The sequence below is a fragment of the Agelaius phoeniceus genome, chromosome 22 (genome assembly GCF_051311805.1).
Source record: "Agelaius phoeniceus isolate bAgePho1 chromosome 22, bAgePho1.hap1, whole genome shotgun sequence".
Classification (NCBI taxonomy): Eukaryota; Metazoa; Chordata; class Aves; order Passeriformes; family Icteridae; genus Agelaius; species Agelaius phoeniceus.
This window is the reverse complement of record NC_135286.1, coordinates 5,472,875-5,485,550: the sequence shown is the minus strand read 5'-3', so window position 1 is coordinate 5,485,550 and position 12,676 is coordinate 5,472,875. Positions and strand designations below refer to the sequence as shown.

The following is a 12,676-nucleotide window of genomic DNA, read 5'->3' as shown; positions in this document are numbered from 1 at the left end:
GGCACTGCCCAGGCTGCCCAGGGAATGGGCACGGCCCCGAGGCTGCCAGAGCTCCAGGGATGCCCAGGCTGGGCTTGCTGGGGGCTCTGGGCAGGGCTTGGCTTTGCCATTGATCATCCCTGTGGGTCCCTTCCAGCTCAGCACATTCCATGATTCTGTGAGAGGGAGGGATGGGAGAGATGAAGGATGGGGGAGAAATTTGGGCAGCGCTGCAGGGATGGCCAGGCTGGGGCTGTTGGGGGCTCTGGGCAGGGCCATGGCTGGGCTGGATCATCCTTGGGGTCCCTTCAGCTCAGGATGTTCCATGACTCAACCTAAACCAAGCAGGTTCTCTTGGAACCACCACAGAGAGCAGAATAATCACTGAACCGAGGAATCACTGAGGCTGGAAAAGACCTCCAAGATCACTGAGCCCCCCCTGCTCTGTGGGATGTGTTGGGTGCTGAAGCAGCTCCTTCACCTTCTGCCTGGGCATTCTCCCTCACAAGCCCTAAAGGCAAAACAACTTCCTAAAGTACGATTTTCCCACAGGAGCTCTTTAGCCTGGGCAAAGCTCTCAGAGCTGGGCTAGTTCAAAGCCACTTCAGTGCCAACCTCATCTCTGCAGGGTTCCCTGCAAGAACCAGAGGCATTCAGCCCTAGCCCCACATCCTTTGGGATCTTTGAAGCTCTGGTGCCAAACATCCCAAGGTGTGCAGCTCAGGTTGGTGCCTGCTCAGCACAGGAGGCCTTTTCCTGGAGAAAAACCAGGAATTCAGGCTCCCCCCCACAGACAGGGACGAGCATGAGGGTGTAACATTTGCTCCATTTTCAGCCTGGTGGGATTTATGGGAAATGAAGACAACAATTGAGAAATCCTTGGATGAAAGGCCTGGTTTGTGAAGATGTTTTTGCACCTGGCATGACAGATAGCAGCAGACATCTGGGCACTTCCAGCAGATTGCAGACAGGTACGTGGAGCTCCAGGTGCTCCTTGGAAATGAGCTGGGTGACAGAGCCCCGGCCACAAAAGGTGGAGGAAATTCCTTGAACCCAGATGCCCAAAACCTGGGGTTGGCTTGAGGCTGTGGTTCCTTGCCCGAGGCACCAGCTCTGGGTGTGATAGGGCTGATCCCTTCAGCAAACCAACCCCAACCAACAGCGCCGCGGCGCTGCCCCGGCCCTCTCCGGCAGCACCCCTTCAAAGACAGCGCCCTTTTTTGTAGAAATGATGTCATTCACTGGCCAGCCTTCCCTCGGGGTGAGCAAACACGGCTGCGTTGCCTTCCCCACGTCGAGGGGATCGTCTTTCAGCCCGCAGTGACCAGGATGAGGAGCGCAGGAACGGGAGCCAAGGCAGATTTATTGTATCACTGGGCTGGCATCTGGAATGTCACACACAGCTCTGACTTAACTCTGAAACTTGGCACAGCTGGAATATGGGCAGTAACAGGTAATGCTGCTTTTGTGTTTCCCTGTTTTCTTTAGAATAATTGTTGCATTGGGACAGAGGTTAAATACTTCCCTCTGTTTGCTTTGTTTTATGAGCTCTGTCTTTATTTTTGTATTAATTTATCATTTGCACTCTTCCTGATTTTCTGTGCCTGACACATCCCCTGCTCTGCTATTTCTATGGCATGCCCATACAGACATTTTTCATCCCCTCTGGCCTCTGTGCCCCCTCACTTCATGCCCTCTGTGCAGTTTCTTTGCTCCTGCTGGTTTTTCCCTGCACACACCCCCTGTGTGCATTTTGCATGAGCACAGAGAGAATTCCCTCTGCTGCTTGGACTGAGGGAATGTCAGATCCTGCACAATTTTCCTTCAGGACTGCAGTCATCACCTGTGTTGCTTCCATGAGCTGCTGTGAGCAGAAGCTCCGGCTCAGGAGCAGTTTTCCTCACTCTCCCTACCTGCAGTTTTCCTTATTTCCTTTTCCTTTCCCTCACACGTGTTCCTGTGCATGAGACCTCACCGTGGCTGCAATTGCCACCACCTTGCCCATGACAACAGGGCCATAAAAGCTGAACTGCGCATGGTAAACAAATAAAATACACTCCCTTTCCCAAGAGGCTTTGGAGAACCTCTTGCAAAAGGCAAACACGGTGATTTCACTTTTCCAAACCACTCGCAGGATTTGCCCAAGATGTGCTGTGCCTGGAGCTGCCACTCCAAGCTAGATTTGGTGCTCCCAAGGAATTCAGGGTGCCTGGAAGCTGTGATCCATCCCTGGCATGCTCAGGATCCAACAATTCCCCGGAGGAATTTCCTGCTTCTGCCTGACACAGCACGGGCAAGGTGAAGGGCTTTGACTCCTCCTGGTGCCTGCCAGGAGGTGACTGTGCTTCACATGATTCGCATCCTAAAAATGTGCAGATAATGCTGAATGTGCCACAGGGATGCTGAATCGAAATTAGATGGCGCACGGGCAGATATATTGCAAGAAACTTTAATTGCTCAATGTAGCAAAAGTCTGAAAGTTGATTTAGAGGAAAAAAACAGAGGAGAGAGAGAGAGAAAGCCAAGGTTGTCATTGTACCAAGTGCACAGCAATTTCAAGCGAGCTTATCAATTTAAATTTTTGTTAAAATAAAGAAGTCAAATTAAGACATTTCAAGTGAAAACTTCACTTTGATATTGGATCCTGGGCAGTTCCTGCAGTTTAAAGCATCCCCCGGGGCCGGGGGAGGTGCGGGGGGCTCCCGGGGGGACACTGCCTGCAGAGCCCGCTGCGCTCGCTGCCTTCACCACAGCCCCAGCCCCGCTCGGGGCACACTCTGCCTCACCGCATCCCGGCCCCGGACACTTTCCCCATTCTCCGGAGCTCCCCGGGCAGAGGAACGCGAGGATTCCTCCGGGGAGGAGCGGGGGGTCCGCGCCCGCCCCACGCGAGCCCGGCGTTCCCCGGGGGCGGAGCGGGTGACGCGGGCCGGGGCTATAAAGCACCTGCCGGGCTCCCGCCGACTCCAGACGCAGCGCGGCGGCTCCGCTGGAAGAGCTGACACGGCAGGAAAAGGAGGAGAAGCCCGGGAGAAGCCGCGGTCATGGGCAGCCACCCCGCCGTGCTGCTGGCGCTCGCCCTCTGCGCCCTGCTGGAAGCCGGTGAGCCCCGGGCTGGAGCGGGGGTGCCCGGGGTGGGCGCGGAGACCGTGAGGGACCCTCGGTCTGGGGAGCCCCCGGTGCTGTGAGGGTCCCGCCGGCACCGGGGCAGCGCCGCGACCCTCAGGGGGGACACACGGACGGGACCCTCAGGGGGGACACACGGACGGGACCCTCAGGAGGGACCCTCACGGGGGACGCACGGACGGGACCCTCAGAGGGGACGCATGGACGGGACCCTCAGAGGGGACCCTCAGAGGGGACGCACGGACGGGTCCCCAGAGAGGACACACGGACGGGACCCTCAGGGGGGACTCACGGACGGGACCCTCAGAGGGGACGCACGGACGGGTCCCCAGAGGGGACAGACGGACGGGACCCTCACGGGGGACGCACGAACGGGTCCCCAGAGGGGACGCACGGACGGGACCCTCAGAGGGGACACAGGACGGGCCGCTCATCTCTCCCTCCCTGTGCTTCTTGCCGCAGGTCTGGGCCATCCCCCGGCCGAGTCGCACCTGGCCGCGCGGCCGAGGAGCAAGCGATGTTCCTGCAACAGCTGGCTGGATAAGGAATGCATCTACTTCTGTCACCTGGACATCATCTGGGTCAACACACCTGGGTGAGCAGAGCGCGGCGCTCGGGGAGCTCTGCTGATGGGCAGGGGCTGTACCTTCTGCTGGACAGGGTGGGAAAGGCTCCCGGTGCTCCGGCAGCACCTGCTCCAAGGTGCACGGCCAGCTCAGAAGGGGACAAACCGTGCTGCTGATGCTGCTGCTGCTGCTCGGGTGTTTGTCCATCCCCCGGGGGCCGGGGTGAAAGCACAGGGCGCTGCTTCCTCCCGGGCTCGGCTTTTCCCGAGGTTTGCACCTCTGCGAGCCCGCAGCAACACCGAGATGTTGTTGTGGCCGCAAGTCAGAAAAGTTCCTCTCCCCGCTCGCTCGCACGCGTAACCCCGGCTGCTGCTGCCTGCCAGGATTGTTAATGAGACAGGGGTGGGCTGGCACTGCGGGCCGCGGCTGCCAAGTCCTGCCCTCAGGAATGCCGCAGCAGCTTCCCCAGAGCTTGCAGACCAATGGCCATCGCACTGGAGCACAACACATGCGCTCAGGTGTGGTAATAATCGTGCTCGCTGACATGCATTTACAACTCGCTGCTTGCTCGGGGAATAGTTGTTCGCAGTCGCTGCCAATGCTGCAGCCTCTGGGAGAGGAGATTGCCATCAGAGATGGAGCAGGAGTGTGTGTGCTCGCAGCTCTGGGAGCACCAGAACCTGCTCTGGCCCCGAGGCTCCCGGGGCTGTGCAGTGTCCTGTGTGTTAAACCTGTGGGGAAGGAGAGCCCTGGCACCTCAGGGCTGGGCCAGCCCTGCTCCTCAGGAGCTCTGCCACCCACGGGAGCTCACCCAGCCCGTGTGCCAACCCTTGCACGGGCACCTGGGCTGCTGCAAGGGGAGAAAACTCCTGTTCCCAGCCAGCACAGAGCAGCCATCCCCAGCAGGGAGGGGCGGTGTGGGAGAGGAGCTGGAGTTTAAAGCTCAGACCCATCAGTGACCTTTTCACCTTCTGGCTATAGATGAGTCTTTTATTATCCTGGCACTAGCTTGGCTGCCTCCCAGGACCCTGGTACAAACCTGCTGGCCAATAAAAAGCTGGTGGCATAGCTGAATTCCTTTGTTTTCCCAGGCACACCGCTCCCTACGGCTTGGGCAGCCCGCCAAGGCGGCGCAAGAGGTCTGCGGGCAGGTGCGAGTGCTCGCACTCCAGGGACAGCATCTGTGCCACCTTCTGCCACGGCAGGCCTGGGTAAGGCTGGGGGTGTCCCCGGGGGCTGCTCTGGGGGGACAGACAGGCAGGGCTCAGGGGCTCCCTGGGGCAGGCTGTGTGCCAGCAGCTGGCACTCGTCTGGTGGCTTTTTTCTCCCTCCCGAGAGCCCTGGCGGTGTCACCGGGTGGTTTGGGCGGGCAAGGGTCCCTTCAGCAGCTGAGAGGCAGCAGTGTCACCTCCAGCCCTGCTGCTGCTGCTGCTGCCAGGAGGCTGGGGAAGCTCTGGATGTGCCGGTGGGAAGGGGGAGCTGGTGGGGATGGGATAAGTGAGGGTGTGGAGCTTTGGGACGGCAGTGTCCTCTGCTCAGAAGGGAGAGCTGGCAAAGCACTGGGAATGGGGACAAGTGAGGGTGTGGATTTTTGGGACAGCAGTGTCCTCTGCTCAGAAGGGAGAGCTGGCAAAGCACTGGGAATGGGGACAAGTGAGGGTGTGGATTTTTGGGACAGCAGTGTCCCCTGCTCAGAAGGAAGAGTTGGCAATGCTCTGGGAATAGGGACAAATGAAGGTGTGGATTTTTGGGACAGCAGCGTCCCCTGCTCAGAAGGGAGAGTTGGCAATGCTGTGGGAATAGGGACAAATGAAGGTGTGGATTTTTGGGACACCAGTGTCCCCTGCTCAGAAGGGAATGCTCTGGGAGTGGGGACAAGTGAGGCTGTGGATTTTTGGGACACCAGTGTCCCCTGCATGGCTCAGAGGGGAGCAGAGGACTGCTCCAAGCAGGCAGATGTCCCGTGTGCCTGTGGGGTGTCAGCTCAGCTCCAGCAGCGCTGCTGAGGGGAGGTGAAGTCGCTGTGGATATCTGTCATTAATTCCACAGCCAGGCAATGGTTACAATCCCCAATCATTCATTTTGCCTGTGAATAGAGGAGCTCTGGCACGAGGGAATAGCAGTCAAAGTAAGCCCTGAATAGCTCCCAAATAGCTGCAATTAACCCTTCAAAGCCGTGCATTCAGCTGTCTGTCACCGGGCCAGGCTCCCCCTGAGCTCCCTGCAGCCTGGCTGTGGGTGGCTTAGGCTTCTCCTCTTGCTCTTTAGGTACCTCCAGAGTCTGAAGCTTCCCATGAGCTCTGGATCATCAGCGAGGTCTCTGCAGAGCGGTGCCACGAGGCCTCCCCATCACGGGCTGCTGAGAGCTCTCAGGTGAGCAGGGCACCTAAACCCACTCTGAACGTCCCTCGTGAGCACTTGAAGATGTGGCTGTGGCCCCAGGCTGCAGTTCCCACTCAGATCTGACTTTCTGCCTCCTCCTGGCTCCTCTAAATGAGGAGGTTTGGCTGTTTCTGCTCTCTGTGGCACTGAAGGCTCCATCTGAGGAGCCAGGGCTGTGTGTGCCCTTCCCAATGGGGCAGTGCCACACAAAATGGGATTCTTGGTTGGAATGGGGAGTTCCTCTGATGTGGGACAGGCAGGTGGGTGATGGACAGAGGAGGGAGAGGGGGATGGCATCCTGTAGGAAGATAATTTATGGGGCAGCAACTTTGGCCCAAAGGACAGAGCTTTTCTAAGCCCACATCAGGGAATTGTGGGGAGAAACAGCAACTCCAGGAGTATAACTGAGCTAAAGGGAGGTGGCAAATTAATTAATAAATCAGAGGCAATGGGGATGCTTTCTGAAAGGCAGATTTGGGGAAGCAGCACTTTGGGTCATCCTTGAATGCTCTGACACCTCATTGGGTTTGATGGAGCTCCACTGTGCCTTAATGCAGCTGTGGACACAAATTCCTGCTCCTCCTGCCTCCCAGCAAATGGTGGTGAGGGGCAGATCAATGTGATGTGATGGGGTGCTGAGCAGGGGGCAGATGGGCTGGAGAGTGACCACGGTGTCCCCTCTGTCCCCAGGGACCTCAGGGTCTCCAGCCCACGCTCCAGCAAACGCCAGCAGCGCTCGCAGAGGGACACGCAGCCACCAGCTCTGCCCTGGGAAAAAAACATCTGGAAGAAGAAAAGATAAGAGACAGGAGCACACCAAGCTCACCAGAAGAATTTGGAGTCCTGTGGGTGCCACCAGCTCTGCTGTCAGTTGTTAGAGCTGAAGGGAAGGCCGTGAGTGGAAGGGAAGGAGGTGGAAGTCTCCGTGTTCCTGCTGCATGAACCAGCACTCAAGGGACTGCTGCAAAGGGAAAAAACTGTCTGTCCATCCCGTCAGAGAAGTGTCCTGGAGCTGAATTGTGCCTTTTTGGACCAGGCAAGGGTTGTGCTGGAGCAGCACTGGCTGGACTGTGCCCTGGAGCCCTCAGCAGGGGCTCAGCCAGGGGTTCTGGGCAGGGCTGGACCAGGCAGCACCGAGCCCATCACTGCCCTGGGCTGCTCTGCCTGGAGCTGTCCAAGCCTGGCCCATCCAGAGGGGTTTGGCTGCTTGCTGCAGTCAGGCATGAGCTGCCTCAGCCCAAGCCCACCTTTGCACTATTGTCTCCTGTCAGTCAGTGCCCATGGATGAGGCTCCCATGGTGGAACAACTCCCAGTTTGTGTTGGAGTTTATTTCATCAGCCCCTGGAGCCAGCTGAGCAGTCAGGGGCGCTCAGTGGCTGAGAAATCCCTGGGGTGGGTTTCCACTGAGGGCCTGGCTGGGGCTGAGGGGCAGGATCAGGCACCCCAGGGATGGCACCAAACCCAGCTGGGGCTGAGGGGCAGGATCAGCCACCCCAGGGATGGCACCAAACCCAGCTGGGGCTGAGGGGCAGGATCACCCCAGGGATGGCACCAAACCCAGCTGGAGCTGAGGGGCAGGATCACCCCAGGGATGGCACCAAACCCAGCTGGGGCTGAGGGGCAGGATCACCCCAGGGATGGCACCAAACCCAGCTGGGGCTGAGGGGCAGGATCACCCCAGGGATGGCACCAAACCCAGCTGGGGCTGAGGTGGGGCTGGGCTTGTGCAGGAGCCCCCACAGCCAGGGGAGGGTGAGCAGAGCCCTGGGGTGGGTCAGGGACCCCTCTCATCTCCTTGGACACGCCCTCAGTGAGGACCTGCAGCTCCTGAATATCCCAACCAGCTGGAGAGGGCACACAAAGCCTGGCTTAGGTCAGCTCTGAGCCAGCTCTGGGCAGCAAATGAGCAGTCAGGGCCAGCAGGGGAGGGGAATGCAGCAGGGGAGGACAGCCAGGTGGGAATGATGAGGAGGGAAGGACTGGTTGGAACAGGGGCTGGGTGATCTCTAAGATCCATTCCATTCCTGTAAGGGAGCACAGCCCTGCCTGCATCAGGCTCAGGTTTAAACCCAGATCTGCTGGCCCAGGGGAGGCAAGGAAAAATTAGGGAAAAACCCTGAGTGCAGAGCCTGGAAACCAAGCAGCAGGCAAAGGCAGCCCAGGAGCTGTGTCACAAATGCACTTTTGTTTGCCTGGGCAGACTGAGCTCTGCAGGGAGCCAGGGCTGTCACCTGGGCAGGGCAGGTAGAGAACTGCTCTCCATTCTGCCAGGACTGCACAGGAGCTTTGCAGAGGCTGCTTGAAGTTGGTGGTGGACCAAAACCTGTGGCTGTTGCAAGTGTAGTCCCAATGGACAAGAAAAAGAATTCCTTGATTTTGCTTTAAGCCCCAGAGAGGGGAAAAATAAGACCAATGGATTGTATTGTGGATGAAAGAGCAGATGAATCATTTGGTCCCCAAAGCTGCAGAGAATCTGTTTTTATCTTTGACCTTCTGAAGGTTGGAGTCACTCTAAAAAACCAAAAGAAGAAAATCCTGAAAGGGTTTGTTCCAGAGGAAATTTTGCACATGGTTTAATGTGAGTAATTTAAAATAAAACTACTGCTGTAAAGAACTCTGTCAATCTCCTCGTGTGTGTAATGTCCCATCCTGAGTGACTTACTGCACACCTGCAAAATGTAGCATCCTGAAATCTGTATATTTATTTAAATCTATTGATTTTTTTTTTTTTTAGGCAGTAATTTTCAATGTATAATTTGTAATAAATAATGACAACAGTCAATGCTTTCCTTCCTTATTTGGTGGCTGGGGATGGTGGGTGAGGTGAAAGGAATCCAGGTGGCCAAAAGAAATGGGAATGGGAATGGGAAGGGGAGGCTGGGAATGGTCCTGGGCACATCTCAGTTCCAAGTGAACCCATCTGGAATCCTTCTGGCTGACTCAAACATTCCTTAACTTCAACCCTTCTTCCTTCTGGCAGCAGGGATGGGGAGTTATCCCCAGGTTTGTGGATGTGGGACCAGTTTGGATCCTCGTGTTGAGGGATCCTGGTGGTGTTGGACCATGACTGAGTCCAGTCCTTCCCCAGCCCTGTGGCTGTGGGGTCAGCAGGGCAGGGACTGAGCTTTAGATCTGGGAAGGGATCCTACTATTATTATTATTATTATTATTATTATTATTATTATTATTATTATTATTATTATTATTATTATTATTATTATTACTATTATTATTATACCTAGAATTATATTATTTTATTATTATTTTTTTATTATCCCATCTAGAATCCATCTGGCTGACTTAAACATTCCTTATCTTCAACAGATTATCCCATCTATTATTAGTATCTCATCTAGATGGGATTGGATATTATTTTTATTATTACTATTACTACTACTAATAATAATATTTCAGTTCAAAAGCCATCATCTAAAGGAAGATGCTGAAGGCTCAGGAGGGTTCCCAGCCTTTCCTATTCCCTGATTTTCCTGGCTGAGCTGCCTCTCCCTTGGCCAAGCCTCCACCCCAGGGCTTGGTGTGAAAAGCAGAGTCCATCAGATGTTCCTGTGACAATAAATCATTGCTCCTGGGACTTTAATGGTAAAGGTATATGGTAAAAAGGAGCTGGAATTACAGGTAAGAGGGGGGAAAAGCACCTTGGACCACTGCAAATTCCCCATGTGATATGTACAATATCCACAGTTATTGTTGGTTGGGAGTTATGTATAAATTATGTATAAATTATGAATAGGATGGAACTGTTAGGAGCAGCCTCCTCAAAACTGATACACCATAAAGTAAAAGCATATTGACAGTAGTTTTATTTAACTACTATAACTATACATATTTTTGGTTAAAACAATGTTTGTTTATTTTGAATATAGGACTTGTTTGTAAGTTTTAAAACATTCTAAACTTAATAATAAAACTCTATACATGTACAGAGCATTATTATTAAGATATATAGAGTTTTATTATTAAGTTTAGAACTTTTAAAATATTTTGTTAGATATACTTTTTTATAGTAATATATATAGTAATAGATATATAGTAATATATATATTTTTATGGTAATATATATATATTTTATAGTAATATATATATATATTTTTATAGCTCAGGGAGTTATTTTAGCCAAGCGTTAATACACAGACCATTGTTCTATTTGTCCTTACTTTTCTACTTCTCACATAATTTTTCTGCTGATCAATCTCATGGCTCCTGCTCAGCTCCAATCCCAGCTCTGCTGTCTCTGAGGCCTTTTGCAGCTTGAATGAATTCCCACATACCCTGAAGTTCTCCCCTCCTCTGCCCAGCTGAGCTCCAGGGCAGGCCTGGGATTGTTCTGGTTTATCCCACGGGGTCCTGCTGAATGGGGGAGTCCTGGTTTAGGGCAAATTTAGGAGAAAACCTCCAAGGGGGCCCCTCCAGAAAGCAAACACACACAGCCCCTCACCCCAACTGGGTCAGGAAGGATTCCTTGGAGAGAAGTGGAAAGAACCTGTTTATTTAACAGGCACAGCACCCCCAGCACACAGAATGAACAATACCAGGTGACACCACTCTGTCACCACTCTGACAAAGGTGACAAATTCAGAAAGTCTCTCCTGGGGGTGCTCGCTCTGTTCTCAGTCCCTCCTGTGCTGGGGCAGCTGCTGCAGCCACAAGGTGCAAACTCTCGGTGTTCCCCAGGTCCCAGCCCGGAGCAGGCTCGAGTAGGCCCAAAAAAGGGAAAGGAGAAACAGTCCAGGGAAAATTTGGGCTGCTCAGCTAAACTAACTAATGAGCAGGAGCAAAAAGCAAGAGCAAAGCAGGAGCAAAGCAGAAGCAGGAGCAAAGGGAAAAGCAAAGCAAAAAGCAAAAGCAGCACCATGCACTGCCCTGTCTGTGTGTCCCGCCAGCCGTGGGGGAGCGGCTGAGAGCAAAACCAAAACAAAACATTCGCTCTGCAGAGCCAGTCTGGAAGGCACAGAACATGATATCCAGCATGAACAGAGCACAGGAATGGGGATACAGCACCATAACATAACCCTAGGACAGGGGGAAATGAGGATTTTCTGCATTTCCCAGCAGAGATTTCCCCATCTCTGCAATGTCCACTGAGCCAGCCCCTGGATTTTATTTGTTCTCCTGAAATCCTGAAGGAACCTTGGCTAGACCTTGGTCTCAGAGGGGAAATATCCCTGTGTGGGGTGCTCAGAGGCTCCTGGCACCAGGAAAACCCCACATTTTGGGAGGTGGGACCACAGGAGATGCTCTGCAGCTCTTCCACAGTGTCTGGCCTTGGAGCAAAGAGGGAAAATCTGAAATAATCATTGAGGGGGGTGGGGCTGAGAGTTTTTGGGGACCTAAGATCAATTAACAGAGGAAATTTTGACATGGGAATAATGAGAAATATTCCAGGGAGTTCCCCCACTTTTAAGTGGGGAAACTTTGGACTCAGCAGTGAGAAGCAGAGAGAGAAATCCCGAGAAGTGCCCTGATCCCAAAAGCTCAGCAGAGCTCCTTGCTGGGGTGTCCCCCAAGGCCCCTCAGTGCCACCAAGGGCTGAGGGACAGCCTGAGCCTGGCAGGAGCCCCTGGTGGGGCTGCACTGGTGCCAACCTCTGAGCACAGCCTTGGGCACAGCTTTAATTACCAGCCCTAATTAGGAAACACCCGAGGGAAGAGGATGCTGGAGAGCATCTTAATTAGGGTGAGAAGGGATAAGAGAGGACTGTGCTTGTTCTTGAGGTTATTGAATTTGCTGATAAAGATTAGCTGAAGGAGGAGTATTTTATGAATTCTCACAGGTAACAGGAAAGAGCAGAACCATAAAACTTCATTTAAGTGGAAAATCCAAGAAATCAGGCAACTTCCAAAGGCAGCTCTGAGTATAAGAGATGGAGCATCTTTAATAAGACCCAGCTTTTTTCCTATTGACAATTCCCATCCAAATGGACACCTCATGCCCTGCATGTGACTCTCCTATTTTTCAGGAATTCCTGGAAAAAGCCCTTCCCTGATGGTCCACAGGCAGCAAGCTCCCCTCCTGCTCTGTGGGACAGTTCTGTCCTCATCAGGATGTGCAATATTTTTATTTTTTTTTAATGGGACTTTGTTCCCTTTTAATATCTGTCAAACTGGTTCTGCCTGGGAGAAGATGTGGTGACATAAAATAGGGAGAAGTTGAAAAAAGCAGCCCCAGACGTGGAGGAGACTCTGACCACCAGGACCATGGAGATTTTGCAGGTAGATTTTACCACAGAAATGGTAAATTGGTGATTTTGGCTTCTCACCTCAGGTGGGCTGGGAGATGAGGAGAAAATTGAAATGGTCCCAGTCACATTAAGGGATCACGCAGTTTAAAATTGCATTAATTAGCTGTGCTGGGTAATGAATGAGCCCCAGGTAAGCCCATCCTGGATGAAACTCTCTGTCCCCTTGTCTCTATAGGACACAAAATAAAACAACAGTCATGCTGGAACCTCCAAGGTAAAGAGAAGGGCAGTTTAATTTCTGACTCCAACATTTATAGACTTTCAAAAGTGCCAGTTGATTGCAGGATGAAAGTCCCACCTCTCCAATGACACTGGACAAACCAACAGTCCATCAAATTTCTCCTCCTCCAGAAAAGACTGTAA

General features: G+C 53.2%; 1 protein-coding gene across 1 annotated transcript; it reads left to right on the top strand.

Annotated features, from left to right (window-relative positions):
- Positions 1-2,958: 2,958 nt before the first annotated feature.
- On the top strand, positions 2,959-8,830 carry EDN2 (endothelin 2). Its single transcript, XM_054648503.2, has 5 exons — positions 2,959-3,081; positions 3,568-3,700; positions 4,763-4,882; positions 5,940-6,044; positions 6,744-8,830. The coding sequence occupies exons 1-5, from the start codon at positions 3,024-3,026 to the stop codon at positions 6,853-6,855; spliced, it is 528 nt and encodes a 175-aa protein (XP_054504478.1). The 5' UTR covers positions 2,959-3,023; the 3' UTR covers positions 6,856-8,830.
- Positions 8,831-12,676: the final 3,846 nt, after the last annotated feature.

Bases quoted from the DNA above. Each gene is read 5' to 3' on its own strand.
- EDN2 (XM_054648503.2), top strand. From the start codon at position 3,024: ATGGGCAGCCACCCCGCCGTGCTGCTGGCGCTCGCCCTCTGCGCCCTG. The intron at 3,082-3,567 runs GTGAGCCCCGGG...TTCTTGCCGCAG, and splicing joins CTGCGCCCTGCTGGAAGCCG to GTCTGGGCCATCCCCCGGCC. The intron at 4,883-5,939 runs GTAAGGCTGGGG...CTTGCTCTTTAG, and splicing joins TTCTGCCACGGCAGGCCTGG to GTACCTCCAGAGTCTGAAGC.